Source organism: Dipodomys spectabilis, unplaced genomic scaffold (assembly GCF_019054845.1).
Source record: "Dipodomys spectabilis isolate Male_0828 unplaced genomic scaffold, ASM1905484v1 ptg000024l, whole genome shotgun sequence".
Classification (NCBI taxonomy): domain Eukaryota; kingdom Metazoa; phylum Chordata; class Mammalia; order Rodentia; family Heteromyidae; genus Dipodomys; species Dipodomys spectabilis.
The window spans coordinates 3,739,094-3,761,838 of record NW_024870701.1 but is presented as its reverse complement, the minus strand read 5'-3'; the positions used below and the strand labels follow the sequence as shown (position 1 = coordinate 3,761,838).

The window sequence follows — 22,745 nt, the reverse complement described above, 5'->3', positions numbered from 1 at the left end:
CTATCACATGAGCCACCGCACCACTTCTGGCTTTTCCTGTTTATGTGGAAATCGAACCCAGGGCTTCATGCATGCTGGCAAGCACTCTACCACTAGGCCACATTCCCAGCCCATTTTATTTATTTATTTATTTAGGGTCCTGTCGTGGGGCCTGAACTCTGGGCCTGGGCGCTGTCCCTCAGCTCTTCAGCTCAAGGCTAACGGTCTACCACTTGAGCCATAACACCACTTCCAGCCTTTTTCTTTTTGCTTATGTGTTGCTGAGGAATCGAACCCAGGGCCTCAGGCAATGCAAGGCAAGCGCTCTACCACTAAGCCACCTTCCCAGCCCCCCATTTTTTTTTAAACATTGCATTTGAGATCAATAGAAAGTCTTACTCTTGCTGCTGTTAATCTCATCCCATTCAAATAACTTTTTAAAAAGCAGGAATTTCAGCAGAAAATTTCTAAGCTCCAGAAAATAGTCTAGCTACTGTAAGTGATCTATCAGTACTCCCTTGGATGTGGAAGTCACTCCTCATGAGTTGCAGGGGGTGCTATTTCATGTTGTGCCAGACTAGGGCTTGAATTCAGGGCCTGGACACTATCCGTTAGCCTTTTTGTTCAAGGCTGGCCCTCTTCCATTTGAGCCACATCTCTTCGTGGTTTTTTGGTGGTTAATTGGAGATAAGAGTCTCATGAACTTTCCTGCCCAGGCTGGCTTTGAACCATGAGCCTTAGATCTCAACCTCCCGAGTACAGCTAGAATTACAGGCATGAGCCACTGATGTACAGCTTTACAGGTTTTTATACTGTACTATCTTTTAAAAAATCTGACAAAAGGACTAAGCAAGCAGAGGAGCAGTGGTATTGAACTAGGGGCCTTTAGATACGATGCTAAAAGCACTTCTGAGCTAAATGAACACCTTTTAATATGTTGATTTTTGTCATTTATCTCATGTATATCACATGAGTAATAGCACAATGTAAAGTTTGCCATCTTGGAACTAGAGTGTTAAGTCTAAACAAATGGTTGAATTGTCAAAACCTGTGTTTTGGCTGTCGGTGAGTTCTGAGTGACAGAAATGAAACTGCACAGTTTTCATTAACTCCTTTAGGTTACTTTCTAATCAAATAGTCCTTAATGTAGTATCTAATAACATGTTCATATGAAGTTATACTTATTTTCAAAAGCACAATCAAGCTGATAAAACTTACCATGATCTTTGGTTTAATGATAAAGTCCCTTTGTCCTCCAACCTGAATGTGTTTCTTCATGAGACTGAAGTTATTGAAGCGGCAGATGAGCAAACCACTACTGTTTGTTCTCAGGTTAAAGTCAACATCTTCACAGAAATACCTAAACCATAATCACAATGATAGGTTTCTTCGACTGCTGTTCATTTCTCAACCATGCATAGAAAAACATGGGGCCTATGTGAGTCTAAAAGAAGCGACCTCCTCATGGAGCCAGCCTTTGATACTCACCTGGAAAAACCCCTAACTTGGGCATCACAGCCACTAAAGGAGGAGAAAGTGGGATGAGCCTGGTCTCAAGCCACTGAGTTAAGACATTCCTGTGCAGAAATAGAACTGTACATTCTTATATTCTGATAAGAGTGCAAGATGCTACAGTTTTAAATTGGGGCTACTACAGGACAGAATTTTCTGGGAGATGTTAAAACATGGAAGTGGAAGGAGCAGCTATTGTAAGAGCCACAGGTTGGGACTGACACAAAAGTGACTTTATGATCTCTAACATTATTTCTTGACTCAGGGTTACCAGGAATGTGGACATAGTTTATTTAGGAGTTAACGTCATACCCATGCTGCCCATCCCTCTCTTCTGCTTTTCCCCTAAAATCCAGACATCTGGGTCTTAACATTGGTGGAACATTCTTGAGGGTGATTAGGGGGGTTGCTATGTATGTTTTGGGGTCCACACACTGATTGATTGAGCAGTTTTGTTTGTTTTTTTTTTTGTCGGTCATGGGGCTTGAACTCTGGGCCTGGGCGCTGTCCCTCAGCTCTTTAGCTCAAGGCGAGCGTTCTACCACTTGAGCTACAGCGCCACTTCCGGTTTTGTGGTGGTTTATTGGAGATAGGAGTCTCACGGTCTCTCCTGCCCGTGCTGGCTTTGAACCGCGATTCTCAGATCTCAGCCTCCTGAGTAGCTAGGATTACAGGCGTGAGCCACCAGCGCCCCGGCTTGATTGAGTAGTTTTTGTGTCTATTTTAGTTCTTGTTGAATACGATAGCCAAAATGTGCTTTGCATCTTATCACATCTACTACTAACGGTCTAGGAAGTGCCTGGCATGGTAGTTCACACCTGTAATCTTAATATTATGGCGGCTGATACCAGAAGATCACAAGTTCAAGCTAGCCTGAGGTTATCTTGTGAGACCCTGTCTAGTTGGAAAGGTGAGGGAAGGGGCCTACACTGTGAACTTGAAACCAGTTTTCACAACCTCCTTTAGTATATATAATTAACAGAACTGGGAACCTTTGTCCTTCTAATCTCTGGCTATCTCTGATAACTCCAAAGAATCAGAGACCCAGGAAATAAAAACACTGCAGAGGCTATAGATAGGCAGCAACGGTCTGTACTGAGTCCAGGATGGCCTATATACAAGGCTTGACTTACCTGTTAAAGTCATACTGCACATTCTGAGTCAAGTCTATGTTGAGGAGAATGAAGTCATGCACATGGCACCTAGAGAACGGGGTCTTTAGGCTTTGAGAAGTCAGCTTGCTGCTCCATTTTTGTATTCCCAGGATTGCGTAGTGGATGATCTTTGGTGTGGCTTCAATATGCTGCAAGACACTCTTCAAGGACACATTCTTACTTGAAACTCCTGCTTCCACTGGCTGGCTATAAAATATATAGTTTATATTAAATGTTAACTATTAACAAACAAGATCATTATGAAGGACCAAGACTGTCCCAGGAATACTGCAAAATATGGGATCCACTGATTTACTTTGTCTTAGTCTGAAACAGAGTAGTATGTAGTGCCCAGTGTTCGTGCTGCCTTTTGGGGCTGGGGTTTATCACCTTGTCCACTGGATTTTTTATTTTCTCTGCCTTAAACAGGATGACCAAAGAGGTAACCAGAAGTCAAGCACAAAAGTGCCAGTTCTGGTAGTTATATATAAAAGGGATATGTGAAAACTCCACTAGATTCAAATCATCAGTGAAACAAAGCTAGAAAATTATGTTTGAACAGAGCAGGAATGGGGTGGCTAGTGTTTTAGTGGCACAGTGTTTTGGTCCTACTATGGTGTAGGGTTTGCAGTGTGGTATTTCTTGATCTTTTTAGAGCCTCTGACTACCCCCAAACCATGTGACATATCTAAATATTCTCATCTCCCAGGGTACCACTGCTGAAGAAGAACCACCACTGCTTTTGTCCCAGCCATAATTTCATAGTGCAGGACTTGGATCATGGTAAAATAACTTCCAGTTTAAAAGCAGAACTAATTCCACAAGCCAGTCTCCTGATTCAGATGTCAGAGCCTCATAGTGTCAACAGATAGTTAATGAACACCATAATGCAAAAATGGTCCAGGGTTTCATGGCACACTAAATATCTAAGTTTTAAAAAATCCCTAGAGCGGGGCACCGGTGGTTCATGCCTGTAATCCTGGCTACTCAAGAGGCTGAGATCTGAGGGTCACAGTTCAAAGCCAGCCTGGGCAGGAAAGTCTATGAGACTCTTAATCTCCAATAAACTACCAGAAAACTAGAAGTGGCGCTGTAGCTCAAGTGGTAGAGCACTTGCCTTGAGCTGAAGAGCTGAGGGATAGCGCCCAGGCCCAGAGTTCAAGACCCACAACAGGAAAAAAAAAATCCCTCAATCATTGCAGAATGTGTTGGTGAAGGTGGTCTCATGGTTGATCTTTCTGTGGAATGCTGTATCCCTTTTACTTCCAAATAACTGATGCCAAGAAAACCATCCAACCATCCCCTCTAGCAATGTGTATATTCCAGAATTGCTCAGAAGTATCACTACCTGGTTTGCTCCTGAACACTGTGAATGTTCCACAGAACACAGGAGTCATCCATCACAACGATGAAAGGCCAGACACACTGGCGTTTGACTCCCAGCTCCTCCAAGCGGTTCCTCTCCAGTTCTAGGTTGTGATATGACAGCTCCTTAATGAGGAACCTAGCAGCACCTGGAAGGCAGCACAACCACAGCTCCATATCCTTCCCTCAGGCTTGGCCAGTGCCCTCCAACAGTTCATATTCCCTCCATGGGCTTCCTGATTCCATGGGCACCATGCAGGCAGGAGCCAAGTGTTGAGCTGTGGGTCTCTGGACCAGCAGATAAAAGAGTTACTGGGGAAGTCAGTTTAAAACAAAGGTTCCTTGGCCAGGTGCTGGTGGCTCACACCTGTAATCTTAGTTACTCAGGAGACAGATCTGAGGATCTTGGTTCAAAGCTATCCCAGGCAGGAAAGTCTGGAGATTCTAGCTCCAATTTACCAGAAAACCAGAAGTGGCGCTGTGGCTTAAAGCAGTAGAGCATTAACCTTGAGTACAAAAGCTCAGAGACAGTGCCCAGTCCCTGAGCTCAAGCCCTGTGACCTACAAAAATACAGTAAAGATTCCTGGAGCCCATTGCTAGAAGCTTACCTGAGTAGGTCTCATGAACTAGAAACATCTTTTGTGATCCAAACGTATTCTAAAAAGAACCTAGTTTCCTTAACAAAGGATACCTCAACAGGAATGTGATAAATGTTCTGTAAAGCATAATGAGCAGCTCTGTGCTAGAAGCAGCCACACATGTCCCACACCAGGGAGTAGCCAGGGCTACAGTCTACAGTGAGTAGGAATGCTGCTTCTACTCGTGCTCACTGCTTTAGATACCTTCTGGAAGTTAGCATCTTCTCTGAAGATGATTTAGCAATGTGGCCTTCTTTACCTAGATCTGCTTTTTTTTTTTTTTTTTAAAAATAATATAGTAAGCCAATAGATGGGAGACAAGCTTCCTGTGTGGATCCTGATTCCACCAATTTCTAGCCTTGTTACCCCAAACAGGTTTACTCTACTGAGCCTTGGCTTTTTCTCCTGTAAGAAGATGATGTCTTCACAGAATTGTATGGTCCCTAACACATGGTGTGTATTTAGGGAGTATCTGTGTAAAATAAGCTATCAGGAATTAGCCAAAAGGTATGAGTGGGCTAGTTTAAAATGAAACAAAACATAGAGTATAATGAAATGAAAAAAAATCTGAAAACTATTCAATCTGTGGAGGAACCCAAAACATTTTCATTAGATTGAGGGTAATGCTGAGGAAAACCTACCTTTCAAGAGTATGTGTGTAATAGTTTACTTTCTCAACATAATAAGGGTCACATATCAAAGGTTCACAGCTAACATCCTCATAGTGGTGAAAAGTGTCTCCTCTAAGATCAGGAGCAAGACAAGATGCTTGCATCACTTCTACTTAACAGTACTGGAAGTCCTAGCCAGAAAATTTAGGCAAGAGAAAGAAATGAAAGTCATCCAAATTGGAAAAGGAGATTTTCTCAGTTCCCTGACAACATATATGAAGACAATTCTAAAATCTGGAACTCTGTTGGAACTAATAAATAGACTCAGCAATGCCACAGATAAAAATGTCACCAGCTTCATTTCTAGGCATGTAATGGTTAATCTAAAAAATGAAATTAAAAAATTTCAATTACAGTACAACATCAAAAGGAATAACCTCTGAGGAGGAGGTAAGCATTTGTATAGTGAAAAGTGTAGAATGGTGCTGAAGGAAGATAAAGACACTAATACATGAAAGACAATACATGATTATAGTTTGGAAGGCTTTTTGTTGTTAGGGATCCCTAACAAAATCCCAATAACTTTGCAAAAATAGGAACAGTCTTAACAGTCTTTTCTTGAAAGAGAACAACTTATAGGCAATGATTTTTTTTGTTTGTTTGTTTTAGATAGTAGGACCAGGAAGAAGATATAGGCCAAGAAATAAAAAGACAAATGGGAAGCTCTTGCACCACAAAAGAGAAACAACCTAGTTAAGAGAGAGCCTAAAGAATCAGACAAAGTATTTCCAAACTATTGGACCAACAGAGGATTGTCTAGAATACGTATGTACACAACAAAACTTAAGCTGAATGCCAGAAGCCAGGAAAATTCAATTTTAAAATGAGACACATCTCAGAAAACATTCACTCACAGAGTATTGTGGTGCATACTTGTAATACTATAGCTGATAAAAAAAATAGACTGCAAGCTAAAAATCAGAAGAGACAAAAATTGCTTAATATTAATAAAAGGAGTGATCTATAAAGAGAAAATTATGGTTGCCATCATAGACTCCAACATAATAATAGTGTGAGACTTTAATACTCCATTCCTACCAGAAGATCAAACAAAAAAAAAAAGAAACCTTAGAAAGTAAATGACACCATAAACCAAATGGACTTATCTGTAGAGTATTTCACCCAATTGGTACACAATATACATTCTTCTGAGCCAGCAGCCAAGGAACTTTCTCCAAAAGAGATCATATCCTAGAACATACAATAAGGCTGAGCAAATACAAGAAAACAATTCCTTATATTCTATCTGAACATAATGGAATTAATAAAAACAGGAAAATATACTACAGAAATATTCAGACAGAGACAGAATAACATGTTGAATGATATGTGGTTCATTGAAGAAATAAAGGGAGAAATTAAGAAGTTCCCATTCAATGCAAAGGAAAACACAGCCTAGCAGAATTTTTGGTGCAACAGCAAAGGCTGTGGTGAGATGAAAATTCATAGCTATGAGTGCTTACATTTAAAAAATAGTGCTCAAATAATCTAAAGAAGCAACTTGAACATACTAAAAATAGGAACAAACCAAATCCGTAACTAATAGGCAGAGAGAAATGAAAGATTAGGGCAGAAAATAGTGAAATAGAAACTGTAGGTCCAGGGGCTGGGAAGGTGGCTCAGTGGTAGAGCGCTTGCCTTGCATGCCTGAGGCCCTGGGTTCGATTCCCCAGCACCACATAAGCAAAAATAAAAAAAAAAAAAACCAGAAGTGGCGCTATGGCTCAAGGGGTAGAGCACTAGCCTTGAGCTGAAGAGCTGAGGGACAGCGCCCAGGCCCAGAGTTCAGGCCCCACAACCGGACCCCCCCAAAAAAAAGAAACTGTAGGTCCACACAATGAAACAAAGCTGGTTCTTTGAAAAATAAGATTGATAAGCCTCTAGCTAATTTGACCAAAAGAAGAGAATCAATAAAAATTAGTGAAGAGACAGTCACAACAGATACCAAAGAAAGGATCATGAGGGAATACTTAAAAGGCTATGCGCAAATGAGCTGGAAAATCTAGGAGAAATGGGTACGTTTTAGATATAGTATAGTTGGCATATCAAAACTAAATTGAGAGGATTTAAATTAAATTTTCTAGAACTGATAGTACCTTTGGAAAGGTAGCAGGATACAAAAGCAATATTCAAAAATCAGCTTTTCTATACAGCATGAACAGGCTGAGAATGAAATCAAGAAAAACATTCACAGGTCTCAAAATACCTAGGTATTAACCAAGAAAGTAAAAGACCTCTGCCCTGAAAACTATAAAACTCCAAAGAAACTGAAGGCATCAGAAGGTGACATTTCATGCTCATAGAGTGGCAGAGTTAATATTGTGAAAATGGCCATACTATCAAGAGATATTTACAAATTCAGTGGAATACCCATCAACATCCCAATGTGATTCCATACAGAATTACAGAAATCAACCCAAAAGTTAATACACAGGCACACAAGACCTTGAATAATAAAAGCAGTTCTAAGTAAAACAAATACTACTTGAGGAAATGTCAGAATTTGTTATACTACAGTGCCATAGCAGCATACAGTTTGGTACCGACACAAGAACAGGTCTGAAAATGGACAGTACAGTATAACAAAGTATTTCTGCACAGAAAAAGAAACAATCACCAGAACCAAGAGATAGCCATGGAATGGGGGGAAAAAATCTTTGCTAGCTATTCATCAGATAAAGGATTAATATCCAAAATGAATAAAAAAACAGCAAGACAACAATCCAATCAATAAATGGGCAAACTAGACATATTTCTCACAAGAAGCAAAACAAATGGCTGTGATTCATGAAGAAATGTTCAGCAATTTAACAAATGTTCCTTAGTCATCAAGACTGTGCAAAATCACAACCATACTAAGATTCATTTTTACTCCAGTCAGATTGGTAGTCATCAAGTAAACAAACATGCTGATGAGAATTCTTAGAAAAATGAACACTCTTATCGGTCTGCACATTTATAAACATGTTAAACAATATGAATCAAACCTAAGGGACTACTTAGGAATGGAAAAAGAGGTGAGTAATTTTGTAATACACTGCTAGAATATATGAACATAAAATCAATGAAAGAAATGTAGAATATAATGAAATGAAAAATCTGAAAACTATTCAGTCTGTGGAAAGTTTTTGATCAATAGGGTTGAGTTGGGCTAACAGGCCAAAGGAGGTTGTATATTGCAAAATATATTATTTGCAACCATAAAAACGAATGATGAAACCTGTTGAAATTGTTTTGGAAAGGGGATCAGAGAATGATAGAGTTTATAAGATTTACAGTGTATGCCAATCAGTATGTGGAAAGGTAATAATGAATCCTTGCCCTGTAGAACTAATGCAAACTAAGAAATAAAAAGACCTCTAATTTAACAGCAGTAATCTAGTGGAAAAAGTGGCCAAAGGACTCCGTAAGGCAGTTTTCTAAAGAAGAAGTACAAATAGCTTAAAAGCACATGAAAAAAATGCTCAACATTACTAATCATTAGGAAATACAAATCACAATGCAATGAACAGTGAGCTCAGACACTGAAGTTAACTGGAAAACTTCAAAACTATGGAGCAAGATGTGCTCAGGATGAAACACTGGTTTCTGTTAGAGGTTTCTTGTCTGTAGCCTATGTCACCCACAGCTGTTAGAAACACTCAAAAACCCCTGTTCCCTATTGCTCTTTAACATCCTGAGGAAAAAGCAAGAAAGGCTCTGCCAGGCATGTTCACTATGGTGTAGTAGTAATGATGCTTGCAGTGTTCTGATTGGCAGAAGCCCCCTAGAAGTTGCCATGAGCTCCTAGAAGTGAGGGACACTCCAGGCAGGTACAGCACTACCTTCCCTCCTCTCTGCCCAAGAATATTTGCAGTCTACCCTGAGATGCAGCCTAAACTCTTCCAGAACACTCAATAGACCAGTAACTTCCTTAGTTACTAGGTTTCAGAAGTTCACAAATGTGCAAAATTTCAGAAAGTGGGGGGTGGGGGTGGGGAATCAAGGAATCAAACTCAGGAGGACAAGACAATTTCCAGAAGCCACCATGAGGAATTTCATCCCAGGAATGGAACAGCCCTTCCCGACACCCCAGGGAAGCCCCTTACCCACGCCTGCGTTATTGAACATGCCGGGAAGCACCAGCATGATGTGGTTAGGCCAGTACTTGCGGTACAGTGGCATCTCATACTCTTTGACCACCAGAAGGTGGAGGTGGCTGGTGCCCTCCATGGCGTGGAAAAGATTTAGGAGTCCATGCTCGTGGCGACCACTGGAAGGAGTGAAAATAGGGCTCTTGACTGCATTCAAATTCTGCTGAAAGGAAAACAGAGACCCAAGAAGGAAAATAAAACCTTTAGATCTGAGCAGTTTGGATAAACTGATGCCTGGTAGCCCTCCCATCCAGACACGTCACCCACCTTGTCTGAAACCAGAGGCAGCCTCATGCTCTCCAGGTGTTTGCCCTGCTTGCTGAAGACAAAATGACTCTCTTTGGACTTGGGAATGATGAAATAGAGCTGAACTTCTTCTCCCAGCATAGAGGAAGAAAATGTGAACGCATGAAGGGTGGAGTCGGACATCTAAGTTTGCAAAGAAGAAAAAGGGAAGGGATGTAAGCACATGATTTCTAGACTACTTGTTTTGGTTGTTATTGGGAGGCAAACTGATGTGTGTTTAAAAGTGCAACCTGGTCATCAGACCTCTGGTTACCAGCAGCAACATGCAAATGATTCGGAATGCAATCAATTCAAGTTGAGCAGCTGCCACTGGGAACTAGGTGGGAACCAAGCATCTGGCTCCTACACAGTCCTTCCAAGCGTGGAGAGGTACAGATTGCTGGCATTGTCTGTTCCTCATTCTTACAGTCCTCGTAGGCACACATTTCCCAAGGGCCCACCATGCCTTGGGGAGCTACAGTTTTGCATTACATGAGTCAGATCAAAGGAACTGAGTTTGAAAGCTAATGCTTTTTGAATAAAATAGTAGGAGTAACGTCATTAAAATTCCTCAGTGGTCCTATCTTTGCTGGCTGCAGTGGAAAGTGGAGAGTAAGCAGTCATTAGCCCAGAACTTTGGCTTTGGGGAGAGATCATTTGATCTATTGAAGCCAAATATAAATCTAACCTATTTTTAAAGGTGCTAGGACACTCCCAAGCTCTCAGGAACTCAAACTTTCTCTCTCTCTCTCTCTTTTGTCAGTCATGGGGCTTGAACTCTGGGCCTGGGCACTGTCCCTGTAGCTAGGATTACAGGGATGAGTCACCAACGCCCAGCTTTGAACAGGGTTTTTAATTCTAAAATGTTCTAGACACAATGATTTATATACTCAGGAACACTTGAATCTTCTATATCTTGTAAAGCATTATGAACCAATTTCAGAGCAGCCTTTCAAGAAAAAAATTCTAAAAAAAGAATAAAAAGATATTTAAAAGGGCATAAAAAGGCACTGGTGGCTCACGCCTGTAATCCTAGCTACTCAGGATCTGAGGATTGCAGTTCAAAGCCAGCTCGGACAGAAAAGTCTGAAATTCTTATCTCCAATTAACCACCAGAAAAAATTAAACACCGTAGTGGTGCTGTGGCTCAAGTGGTAGAGCGCTAGCCTTGAGCAGAAGAGCTCAGGGACAGCGCCCAGAACCAGAGTTCAAGCCCCACGACTGACAAAAAAAAAAAAAAAGGTAGTTTGTATTCCAGTGTTAAGTGTATCCCTTCTTTTTTTTTCCCATGCCAGAAACTAGGGCCTACCGCCACCATTACACATTGCACGACAGGAGGGAAGGTGGGGCTGCACCTGGGAGGCGGGGGTGAAGTCCATGTACTGGTGGCACTGCTCACAGTGGTGAAAAGTATTGTAGGCCGCGTATTTGGTCAGCATCATGGACACAGTTTCTCGTTTCCGGGGCTCTTCAACTTTGCATTCCTTTATTACTTCTGTGTACACAGGGACAAAACACTGTAATTCCAGGACACACAGGTAAAGCCCCTATACCTGGGAAGAAAGGTTCCCTAGTCCCCAAAAGGACTTTTCTGAAGATTCTATAATTTACTCCCTGACAAGGTATAAAAATTAACATGACATATATGTGTATAAGAGAGAAAATCAGGAGAATTATTAAGATGCTGAAGATTGAACTGCCTCTGGCTTCCTGCCCTGATTCAGCATGCCCTTGGGCCTTCAGGGGAGGTAAGCCTGGCTCTTCTTACACTGACCTTGTTTCACCCCTGCCAGCTTCTCCGTGTACACCAGGCTCATCAGACTGTACTTGGGATCATGCACGCTGACATCAAAAGGCATTTTGCTGAAGCTCTCGAGGTCAGGCCAGGGCTCTCCCTCAGACTGGCTCACATCACTGCTTTCGCTGTGATCTAGGACAAGAAGAAAGTGAGCAGAACAGACAGACCCCCCCTTCCTCCCTCCTTGTCAGGAGGAGAAGTTTTCTGAAGTATAGAGCCCCGATGACAAACACAGCCATTTCTCAAAACTCAGCCTTTCTTCCCCAGGACAGGAGCAGCCGTAATTGTTTCTTCAGACCTATGCCAGGGGCGGGGAACATTTGCCCTCACGCTGTGCTAGTCTCTTCAGACCTCACTCACAAACTTCCACATCTGTAGACCAACTAAATATCCCTTAAAATTGTCTTTAATTTGGAGGACCTAAATCCTTAGCTTTAGCTGTGGGTTTTTTTTTTTTGGGGGGGGGTCCGGTGATGGGGCCTGAACTCTGGGCCTGGGCGCTGTCCCTCAGCTCTTCAGCTCAAGGCTAGCGCTCTACCACTTGAGCCACAGCACCACTTCCGGCTTTTTTTTCTTTTCGCTTATGTGGTGCTGAGGAATCGAACCCAGGGCCTCATGCATGCAAGGCAAGCGCTCTACCACTGAGCCACCTTCCCAGCCCAGCTATGAGGTTTTAAGGTGTGGACACTTGAAATTTTAGGATGTCCATCAGCTGCACATTACAATCACCCTGGCACTCCAAACACACCTCTCAGGCCTCACCTCCCAGAACCTTTTAGCTGGGTGCACCAGTGGCTCACACCTGTAATCCTAACTTATAAGGAGGTTGAAGCTTGGAGGATCATGGTTCAAAGCTACTCAGGGCAGAAGTCTCTAAGACTCCACCTGCAATTAACTAGCAAAATGCCAGACTGGAGGTCTGACTCAAGTGTTGAAACAACAGCCATGAGCAAGAAAGCCAAGTGAAAGTGTGAGGTCTTGAGTTCAAGCCCTGCTAGCAGGAAGAAAATACTGTTTTTTACTACTCAGGCACCAGCTACCAACCAAGGCATTCCAATATATATGAGCTCCCAGACTGGGACTTGAATCCTGGTACTGCTTCATACTTGTAGGCAAACTTACTCCTCAAAGTGACAGGTTTATTAGCATTAGGAATGGTATATTGCAAGTGCTAAAACACATAGTATGTGTCCAGTAGATGGTATTAAATGTTAAGATCAAATAGCAGCTTAAGCCTAAAGAAACAAGGGAAGAAATACACTTTGAATTTTTTTAAAAAAACATCTAAAACTGGAAGTATGGCTATTATTTTTTACATTATTTTCACATCCTGAGTTGAAGTTTGCATTCTGTTAAAAATTTCAAGCGTGTTGTAGTGAAGGTGTGTTTGTATCCTTCCATAGCTGCTTTATGTTAGCCCTTACTTAAATAAGGGAGAAGCAGCTCACACCGGTAATCCTAGCTACTCAAGAGGCTGAGGTCTGAGCGGGTCAGGAAAGTCTGTGAGACTCTGATCTCCAATTAGCCACTCCCCTCCAACAAACCAACAAACAAAATGAGGAAAAGAAGCAAACCAAGTCTCCCCTGTGCATCAGACTATGTCAGAGGCTGCCAGAGTGACACAGAGAGGGAAAGGGTCTCTTCCTCTGTGGCAGGATTTGCAGGTAAAATCAAGGGCATTGCTCTGCTGTGGTGCCAAGGAGCCGGTGGCAGAGCTGGCAGGAATACAGGACGCAGCTTCCAGCTGGTTTTCCTGAGCTTTGCCCTTCTGGCACCAGGCCCCTTTCAGGGTTGTGGCATTTTCCAGCTGTCCTGGAGCTCTAGTTCCCCTCTGTGGTGGGGCTGAGGATGTAGTACAGCTTATCCAGGGACAAAAGGACACGTGAAGCTGGGTACTCAGGAGGCCAAGGTCTGAGATTCCTATTTTGAAGCTAGTCGATGAGAATCATATCTCCAATTAACCACCCAAAACCTGGAAATGGAGGTGTGGCTTTAGAGGGAGGGCACCAGTTGAGTAAAAAAGCTAAGAGACAATGCCCAGGCATTGACCCAAGAAAAAAAATTGGGGTGGGAAGATGAGATTACATACAGATGTGTGTGTGTGTGTGTGTATGTGTGTGTGTGTGTGTGTGAGAGAGAGAGAGAGAGAGAGAGATCATAGATATGAATTCCTATGTAGAAACAGGACTGGAGCCATAATAGAATTACTAACTATATCAGTCCTTTGTGTGGGTTAGAGAACAGAACCGTATTATCTTCACAATGCAAGTGAGGTGGAATTTCCAAGAACTAATTTAATAGATGCTAAGGGGAGTCCCTGTTGGGCCTATCTTTGAGGACCTTCAGAAGAACTTCACCTGGTTGCCTTGGCTGCCTCCCCACAGTCCCTTTCGATAGGGAAGGGTGCTAAGGATGGGACCCAGGGCTATGGAACCCAGGGCTAGACCACCGTCCTCAAAAGGATCTTCGTTGGCCAGCCAGCCCCATCCGCCCCTCACTGCAGAGGGGAACGGGTCTAGGTCAGCTCTGCACACAGAGGTTTTCATTTCATGACAGTAATCCCAGGCCTCCAGTGACAGGTTTACAGGCTATCCTCTAGCTAGGCAACCAAGGACTGGTGTCTAGAGTGTGAAACACCAGTACCCACCCCCCCCCCCCCACCCCCCCCCCCCCCCCCCCCCCCCCCGGCCGCGCACAGCTGGACTCTACAAACTGAATTTCACACTGGTTATAACCATCGTAGCGGTGAACTTTCCTAACAAGCCTTAAAGAAAGAAAAAGGCCCAGCACGTTGCTGGCCTCCTGAAGTCGGGGAGATAAATGGACTCAGGAGATAAAGGCAAGTTAGGGGCTAGAGGCACTTCAGGAGTGGGAGCCACTGCAGTTCTTTCAGTGTCTCCCGTGGGGTGCTTGCCACGAAACTCACCAGTATTGATTTCCTCCTCGTCATACACATCCACCTCCAGGAGCCGGATGAGCATGCGGAAGAGGATCCTGAGGAACTGTAAATAGGAGCCAGTCTTTCCAACCTGATGCAAATGGTTTTTTTCATCGGGTCAGGGAGGAGGGGAAGGGAAGGGAGGGAAAAGAGAAAAAGAGATTTCATAGCTGGACGCTTTGGTCGGCTGCCAGGCCTGAAGGAGTCCTCCAGGCCCTGCGCCACCCATCCACCCCCCTCTCCAGAGGTCCCTGGCTCTTCTACTTCTTGGGGACAGTGTCCCAACCTCTGCCCATCACCTGGCCCACGCCTACCTGTGGGGGTCCGGTCAGCAGCAGCCGCCGCGGGTGGAAGGTCGGGGCCCCCGAGGCCGGGTCGGGCTGGTTGCTGTAGTCGGCGTGGTGCTGCCGGGCCGACGTCCACTGGCGGTAGTACAGGGACTGCTCCTCGCTGCTCGTGTCCCTGTGCAGGCGGGGCCGCAGGGAGCTCACCCACGCCACGTCGGCGTGGGGCAGCAGGGAGGCGGAGGACGGCAGCTTGCCATCCTTCGGGGCGCCCAGGAGGCCGTAGGCCGCCTTGGATAAGATCACCACCGGGGGCAGGCTGACGTCCAGGCTCCTGTAGCCTCTGGGGGGCTGGCCGGGCCACGCCAGGCTTCGGGTGCCCGAGGAGGACGAGGAAAGCTTGGGGGTGGTGGTGCTGCTGGCCATTGGGGGGCCCAGGGAGTCACACTCCTGCTTCAGGGTCTCCCCCGCGCTGGCCGAGACCCCTTCCCCCAGCCCCAGGCTCGGGGCAGGACTCTGCAGGCTGGGCGTCCGGGGCTGCTTCTGGGGCTTGTCGGCTGTGCTGGAGGAGCTCACTCCATTCTCCATGATGGACCCTGAGAAAGGATGGACAGAGCTCACCCCGGCCTGCCCCGTCCAGCGCCAAGGAAGGGAGGCGAGGCCAGGAAAGCCAGCCGGAACAGCACACACAATACAAGCTGGAAATCTGCATTTCCAAAGGGACCCACTCAACGGAGGAAGACGTCAACAAGCAGACAAACGACAGAGCCGGTGGCAGCTGCAATGAACCCCAACTTACCCGAGATCATGGAACAATGGGTCCTTGAGCCTGACTAGTAGCTGCTTTAGGAGCCACTGAACTGTAATTGTTGTATTTGTTTCACCTTTGCAAAATGTAAGGGCAAAGTCATCTTTGCCTTGGTCTCTACACCCTCCATTCCGGTTTTTACCCTGACTTCTCTGTGGGTTTGGCCAATGGGAGACCCCAGTAGAAAGCTGATTCTTCCTTCCCACGTGACCACCTTCCACCGCAGAGCAGCAGCTAGTGGCCTGCAGGGCTCCTAACCAGACCAGACACCATGTCACTTTCCTGATGCTGCCCGGCTTCTTTGGCAATAGTCCCTTTACTGTACTCTCCTCAAATCCTCCAGGAGATGCCATCCCAGCCCCACCAGGCCCAGATGGGTACAGGTGCTGTGTTCAAGTCCCCTACGGGGCATTGGCTGCCTTTGGTGGAGGTAGAACTGAGGACTTCACCCCTCTGGCTGCAGAGATATTGCTGATACTGCAGCTACTTCCCACTCTAAGGCATCCATGTCTCCGTGGAAAAAGAAAAGGAGAGACATCAGGTAGAGCTTCTAGATGAGGAGGTACATGCCTCTAGGGCCATGCCTGCAGATTTGGCCAGTTCACTTTAAGTGTACCTTTCCCTTAGAGAAGCTTCTATTTGGTTTGAGGACAACCCTAAAGCTCCTTATACCGAGGGCCCACTTGGAACACAGGAGGCACGCAGCTCAAATCCCAGCCTTGGGAGATCCTGACAGTAGTGTTAACTGGTGGTGATTAAAGCCAAGCAACTCTGAACCACACTCAGTGGAAGCCCATGGCTAAGGTCTAGAACACTCAGTGTTGTGATCATGGCCCAAGAGGTAGGAAACTACACAGCAAAGGGCAAACTGTTACCTTCTGTGAGCTGATCAGAACACTAGCCAAAGCAGGGGCATTGAAGGGAAAGGAGGAGTGAAACACAGATCCCGCCCCAAGAGACAGACTTCCTCCTGCCCCCCATCTTTTCCCTCCTGGTATGTATTCCAGTGTTCCTAGATGCAATATTCCCTACCTCCTATTTCTTTTTTCCCTTCCTTCCTTCCTTCCTTCTTTTTTTTTTGGGTCCGGTCGTGGGGCCTGAACTCTGGGCCTGGGCGCTGTCCCTCAGCTCTTCAGCTCAAGGCTAGTGCTCTACCACTTGAGCCACAGCGCCACTTCCGGCTTTTTTCTTATGTGGTGCTGAGGAATCGAACCCAGGGCCTTGAGCATGCAAGGCAAGCGCTCTACCACTGAGCCACCTTCCCAGCCCCCCTTCCTTCTTTCCTTCCTTCTTCCTTCCCTTTTTTGCCAATCCTGGGGCTTGAACTCAGGACCTGGGCACTGTTTCTGAGCTTCTTTTGCTTAAGGCTAGCACTCTATCACTTGAGTCACAGTGCCACTTCTGGCTTTTTCTGTGTATGTGGTACTGAGTAATGAATGCTAGGGAAGCACTCTACCACTAAGCCACCTTCCCAGCCTCCTCCCTCCATTTCTATCCTCCAACTGTATTGAGCTAGCTTTGAGGGAAAGTTGGGGAACTTCTAGATAGTAGTGGGTTGAGGGAGGTAGAGAAATACAGGATTACCCCCTGATCTCTGCTGAGGGAGAGTAGCTGGACACACCTAGGAGAACTGTGGACAGAGGATGGGGTAGTGCCTCATGACCCTTAAGAATTAGGGTCATGACTGTAGAGACCCCACCGGCAACAGCCTCTTCAGTTCCCACAAGGAGCCATCTAACAGCTGCTAGCAGAATGAAGAGGAGGAAGAGCAACACACTTTGAACACAAAATGTGTGTGTGTGTGTGTATGTGTGTGTGTGTGTGTGTGTCAGAGTGACAAAATGATCTCAGTGATAGTGCAGATAAAAAGGGAAGGAGGCAGAACACATATAATGGTGATTATCAATAATAATAGTGATTATCTCTGGTGGTTGGATTATGTTTTGCTTTAATTCTTGTACTTTGATACCTTCTTCAAGTTTTCCAAAATGTTTTATGACTTTCATAATCAGCAAAAGCTATATTTTGCTCTAGTGCAATTTACCAGAAGAAAACTCCAGGCCCTGGCATAAGACATACGCTTTGAGTGGGAGGCTGCCTGGTGGATCTCCACTGCCCACCAGAGCAGTGGCCCCAGAGCAGCTGTGGGCTACAAACACTTGCCACTAAGTACCAAAGTCATTCATTCATTCAAAGCTCTGTGCAGGTACCGAGCCACTTGACACAAACCTACAGCTTCAGAAAAAGGGGGCACGTGTATAAATATGAGCTGTAGAGCCACCATGCAGAGATAAAGGTGGGAATCACTAGGAAATGTGATGCAGGCTGCAATTGATGAGATCGACTTATTGTCTTTAACCTATTACCAAACTTGGTCAAGTGTTTCCCAGAGACAGAGGCTGTGACTGTTCTGCTATTCTGCTTGCGTCCCTCCCAGGAACTGTAGTCTGGAGAAGCTATAGTGTTGGGTCAGTAGCTGGCTCTGCCTTCCAGACTCCCACCTACTTCCTCCCACTCCTCCTGTGAAGGAGAGAGGACTGACCCAAGCTCCTGTGATAGGAGGAGGAGGAGGAGTACTGACCGGAGGTTCCAGTGACAGCGCTGCTGTTGCTCTGCGGCCTCTCCAGGTCGATGAGCAGCTCCTCGGAGTCATTCTCACTGGCTGGGGCCCGCTCTGGCTCTTTCCCACTGAGGTCCAAGGCAGCAGTGGGTCCCCGGATGACCTCTTTTGAGACATAGCAGCATGCCAGACCCACCTCCTGTTCCAAAGCCGTGCGAGTTAAATAGCTCGAGTCGATTAACCGGAGGTCGCAGTACTTCAAAGACCTGCACAGAAGTAACTCTTTTGGTGGCCAGTCCCTCTGCTGGGGCACATGGGGTTTCCGCTTGTCTGGAGGGCATTGTGGGTTATGAGGCAGTGAGGACCACGGCTTTATTGCCAGCTAAGCCTGATTTACATCTCAGCTCTGTGTCTACCAACCATCAGCCTTAATTTTTCTGTTTTACTTTCTTTCAAGTATAAAGTAGATATGCCAGGGGCTAAGGGGCATAGCTTAGTGGTAGAGGGCTTCATTAGTTTGTGTGAGACCCTAGATTCAGTCCTGGCAGCGAAGACAAAATAAAAATGAAAAAATCTGATTTAAGAGAAGACAGCACAGCTGGCTTGCCCAGTCAGTACAAGGCTTGATGCTGATGCTGATGCATGGGGAGCATTTAGGGCATGCCCTGGCACACATGCAAAAGCACTCAATTGATGCTTTTATTGTTGCTGTGTTTCAGTCTGTGGGAGATCCTTGAGAGATTTAGTGATAGCAGATTAACAAAGCATTTTATCCAAAACAAAAATCTATATTTCTATCTCTGTCTCTGGTCTGTCTCTCTCTCTCCTGTTAGCTTCTGCTTTTCTTCTTGTTCTCTGGCTACCAGCCTTCTTATACACAACCATTCCCCCCCCCCCCCCCACACACACACACATTTGACCTGTTTTACTCCCAGAACCACTAGGTGCTCTCTGAAAAGCTGAAAGAGTTCAGCTGGGCAGCTAACTCCAAATGGAATCAGTTATTCATACGGTACCTGGGAAAGGTTTCCCCCAGAGGGTCTTTGCCGGTTAATATTACTATGCAAGGCAGACCTTCTAAATCTTGATACGTCCGAGGGATCCATTCTTCTGGCTCATTTCCTCTCCACGTCTGTACAAAGGATCAAAAGGAAGAAGTTCAAACTCTGAAACTCCTAATTCTCATTTATACCTTTTCAAAGGTTTCTAGGCATAGATTTCAAACACCCTGTGCTTCCTGATACCTTTCTCTAATGGAATAGATTTTAATTTGCTGCTATAAAAAAAGCATTTGCAAAGCATTTCTGAGAATGTGGCCTTTTGGTTTTGTCTCAATAGAATAAAATAGGAGATCTTAGTAGTCTTCATGCATTAGCCCCGCAGGCCAAAGAAACAATGTGGAACATGCGGCCAGTGATGCAAACTTCACAGCGTTTCCAGCTAGTAGCCAGCTGGCGCAAGGCACTCAAATGTACTCTTTTTGTATCACTGGCAAACTTTGGTATTAAATGATTTTTAAGAAAACTTTCAGTTGTAAATGATCAAGAACAGAACCAAAAAGGACTCTATCAACAAAGACATGTTCACCAAGAAAGTGAAGAAGTCAGCCAGTTCTGATGGTTCTTTCTTTCCTTCTTGCAACTTATTTACTTAGTCCTAAGTCTAAGTGACAAATGATTATTGACTTAAGGCCTCCAAAGAGTCTCATACAAGGAATATAGCCTGAATCAAGGGAAAGGAAACAAAACCAACAGCTTGCCCTTACTAGAAAGTGGTTCAGTTTTCAGTTTTCTTATGGCTTCATAAAGTATGAAGCACCACTAGAGAGTGGTAGCTCATGTCTGTAATCTTAGCTACTCAAGGGGCTGAGATCTGAGGATCACAGTTCAAAGCCAGTCTAGGCAGCAAAGTCCATAAGACTATTAGCTCCAATTAACCACCCCCAAACCAGAAATGGAGCTATATAGCTCAAGTGGCAGAATACCAGCCTTGAGCAAAACAGCTATGAGACAGCACCCAGGCCCCAAGTTCAAGCCCTAGTACTGGCACTGCAAAAAAAATAGTATTAAGCACCAATTTCTCATTATATTAATGCAGGTATACAGGAGCATACTTTAATAAATGGAACATCAATTGTGAAAATATGAGCATGAGTAGAACAAAACACCATCAACTTGAAAGACATTCAAATCTAAAGAGATAATACAGGTTTTTTTTTTCTATTTTAGAACAGGAAAAAATAGACCATCTCAAGTGGATAAGGTACTTTCTACTTATTATAGGCATAGCATCTAATTATACTTTATGTCAGCTTTGTAGCAGGAGTTGCCATGTAGAAATGAACTAACACTTCTAACCATGCTTTGGGGAGCGAAGAGGTGTTAATACCCAAGAATTAGGTTTATTTCAAATAGAAGAGTATTCTTCCATAAGCACAAAATGTGACAAGAAGAAACCTATATAACAAAAGATAACAGAGTTTCATTATTATTTGCTGCTATTTAGAAAAGATGTGCTGATACTTAGAAAAGACTCACTGAAAGCTGGGCACTGTGGTGCACCTATTATTCAACACTAGAAGGCCAGGCAGGAGGATCTTGAATTTGAGGCCAGCTTGGGCTATAGAACAAGACACTGTCTCAAAATAAATTTTTAAAGGAAAAAAAGAGCCAATGAAGAAAAAAATACAATTTTAGCTATGTCTGAGATATGGGGCCTTAGAAAATCCAATCTTCCAGAAAGTTTTTTTTTTTTTTTTTTAACTTTTCTATTGAGAAAATCTGTTTTCTAAACCATTTCTTGTTAAAGGGATCTACCTATTACTTGACTTAAAGAAAGTAATTCTGGAACATTTTGCCTATGACCTTCACATTGGATCCATGCTTTTGAAACCCAGTGGGTATCAATCTTCCAGAGACCACCATGATTCTACCCAATGTATTAAGGTTGGGTTTTATGACAGGATCACAGGTATGTGTTGCTATACAAAGAGATTTATTTTCAGTACACTTCACTTTCATCCTCCACCCCTTTTTTTCCAATTTTATTCTTGACCAATATGAGTTAGCCAGATATACTAGACAATGCTTCCTATCATATTGCTACTGTGGCTTCAGGATGATTTTATTCCAAAGGTCTTTAAGACAACCAGAAAGACAAGTTTCAGGATAAGACAAGTCTCAAGACGACTGAAATCTTTTGAAAGCTTCACCTGCCTCTTGGAGCCACTGATTTATTTATATTTGAATCTGTGTCCTGACAAAGTGTTTGTCATACTTATAGGTTAACCATACTACCTAACCAGGTAGGGATGGAAAAACACAAAACTGAGATCATAAGAGGAAGCAGTGTTTGTTTTTTTAACCAGCAATGCAGATAATAGGCAAATGTGCCATCCTGAGAATGGTAAAGATGGTCAATAATACAGAAAAAAGCAACCAGAATTACTTAGCAAGAGATAGTCATGCTTTGGTGTGAATGTCCTAATAACATTTCATATTTCACACAGAGTTCAGAGTATAGACATGATCCAATCATTTTGAGAATATGAGGCTGTTTTATTTGATTGGTGCCCAGCAACTATCCACAAAATGGAGGGGGATACAACTGTGTTGAGAGGCAACTTCAGGTCCCCCTTGGACATGGCAAACTCTTTCTCTAATTGTCCTTTGAAGGCCCTGCTGGTGATTCTGATACACTGCCAGTCAGGTAAAAAACAGCTTCAATAATATTTTTCAAACAATGGCTCATTATTTACAACACACTGATTCATACTTAGTGCCTGGCCTTTCTAAACAAATGACCTCATACTTAATCGAGGTCAATGGAGAACCAGCCTGGAGCCTCACCTTCATTATAGCACCTTGAACAGGCGGGAGATTATCTGCTTTTCAAAATTCTTCATTACACTCATTTATTTGCTCTGTGTCCCAATGATTTACACTGTGAGAAGGGGTTTTTGGAGTTTTATTATTTATCCCAGGAATTCAGACAATGCTGCTTATGACCATTATCTTAAAAGGGTAAACATATTCCTATATCTGAAATATACATGTTACAATTTCCACTAAATACAGGAATTGGCACTTTTGAACAATTTTGTGTCTTCTAGTTGCTTAACTCCAAGCAAATATGAGATATTTGTCTGGATTTTAGATTCTGTTTAGGTTAGCTAATAAAAAGGTTTATGTTTGCCAAGGAATTTATGAATGTTAAAACAGAGTTCTTGGAAGTCATATAATCCAACTCCTGCATTCTACAGATGGGAAACTACAGCCCAGGGTGAAATGTGATTTCCACAAGATTCTGCCTGAGATGTCTATCCATTAAGTTTGTGCCAAGCTAGATTTTTCTTAGCCCAATTTAGCGTAGGATTTAGTGTGTGCAGAATGTGGAGTTTCCATTAGCCTCACTGAGCCATACAGGAGCCAGCTTGGTAACATACCCATATGAATGTGGGTATTCGAGTACGTGTCTTTTAATGGCTAGGACAAGTAGATTATAAAAGTCCCAGAAAAACCCTAAGCCAGGCATAAGGTAGGGAGTTAGGTGAGTTGATCGGTGCCTGGCAGGAGGGGTAGCGGACAAGCAGAGTCCCTGGCTGAGCAGAGGGGGCAGTG

General features: G+C 44.0%; 1 protein-coding gene across 1 annotated transcript in view; it reads right to left on the bottom strand.

Annotated features, from left to right (window-relative positions):
- Positions 1-22,745, bottom strand: part of Greb1l (GREB1 like retinoic acid receptor coactivator) — a 252,701-nt gene that overhangs the window by 5,030 nt on the left and 224,926 nt on the right. The window contains exons 21-31 of the mRNA XM_042675277.1: positions 19,143-19,258; positions 18,148-18,392; positions 14,789-15,354; positions 14,463-14,565; positions 11,513-11,668; positions 11,094-11,233; positions 9,721-9,882; positions 9,409-9,613; positions 3,994-4,159; positions 2,625-2,852; positions 1,198-1,339 (exon numbers count right to left, since the gene is read on the bottom strand). Coding sequence (XP_042531211.1) covers positions 1,198-1,339; positions 2,625-2,852; positions 3,994-4,159; positions 9,409-9,613; positions 9,721-9,882; positions 11,094-11,233; positions 11,513-11,668; positions 14,463-14,565; positions 14,789-15,354; positions 18,148-18,392; positions 19,143-19,258 — 2,229 coding nt within the window. The remainder of the gene's footprint in view (positions 1-1,197; positions 1,340-2,624; positions 2,853-3,993; positions 4,160-9,408; positions 9,614-9,720; positions 9,883-11,093; positions 11,234-11,512; positions 11,669-14,462; positions 14,566-14,788; positions 15,355-18,147; positions 18,393-19,142; positions 19,259-22,745) is intronic.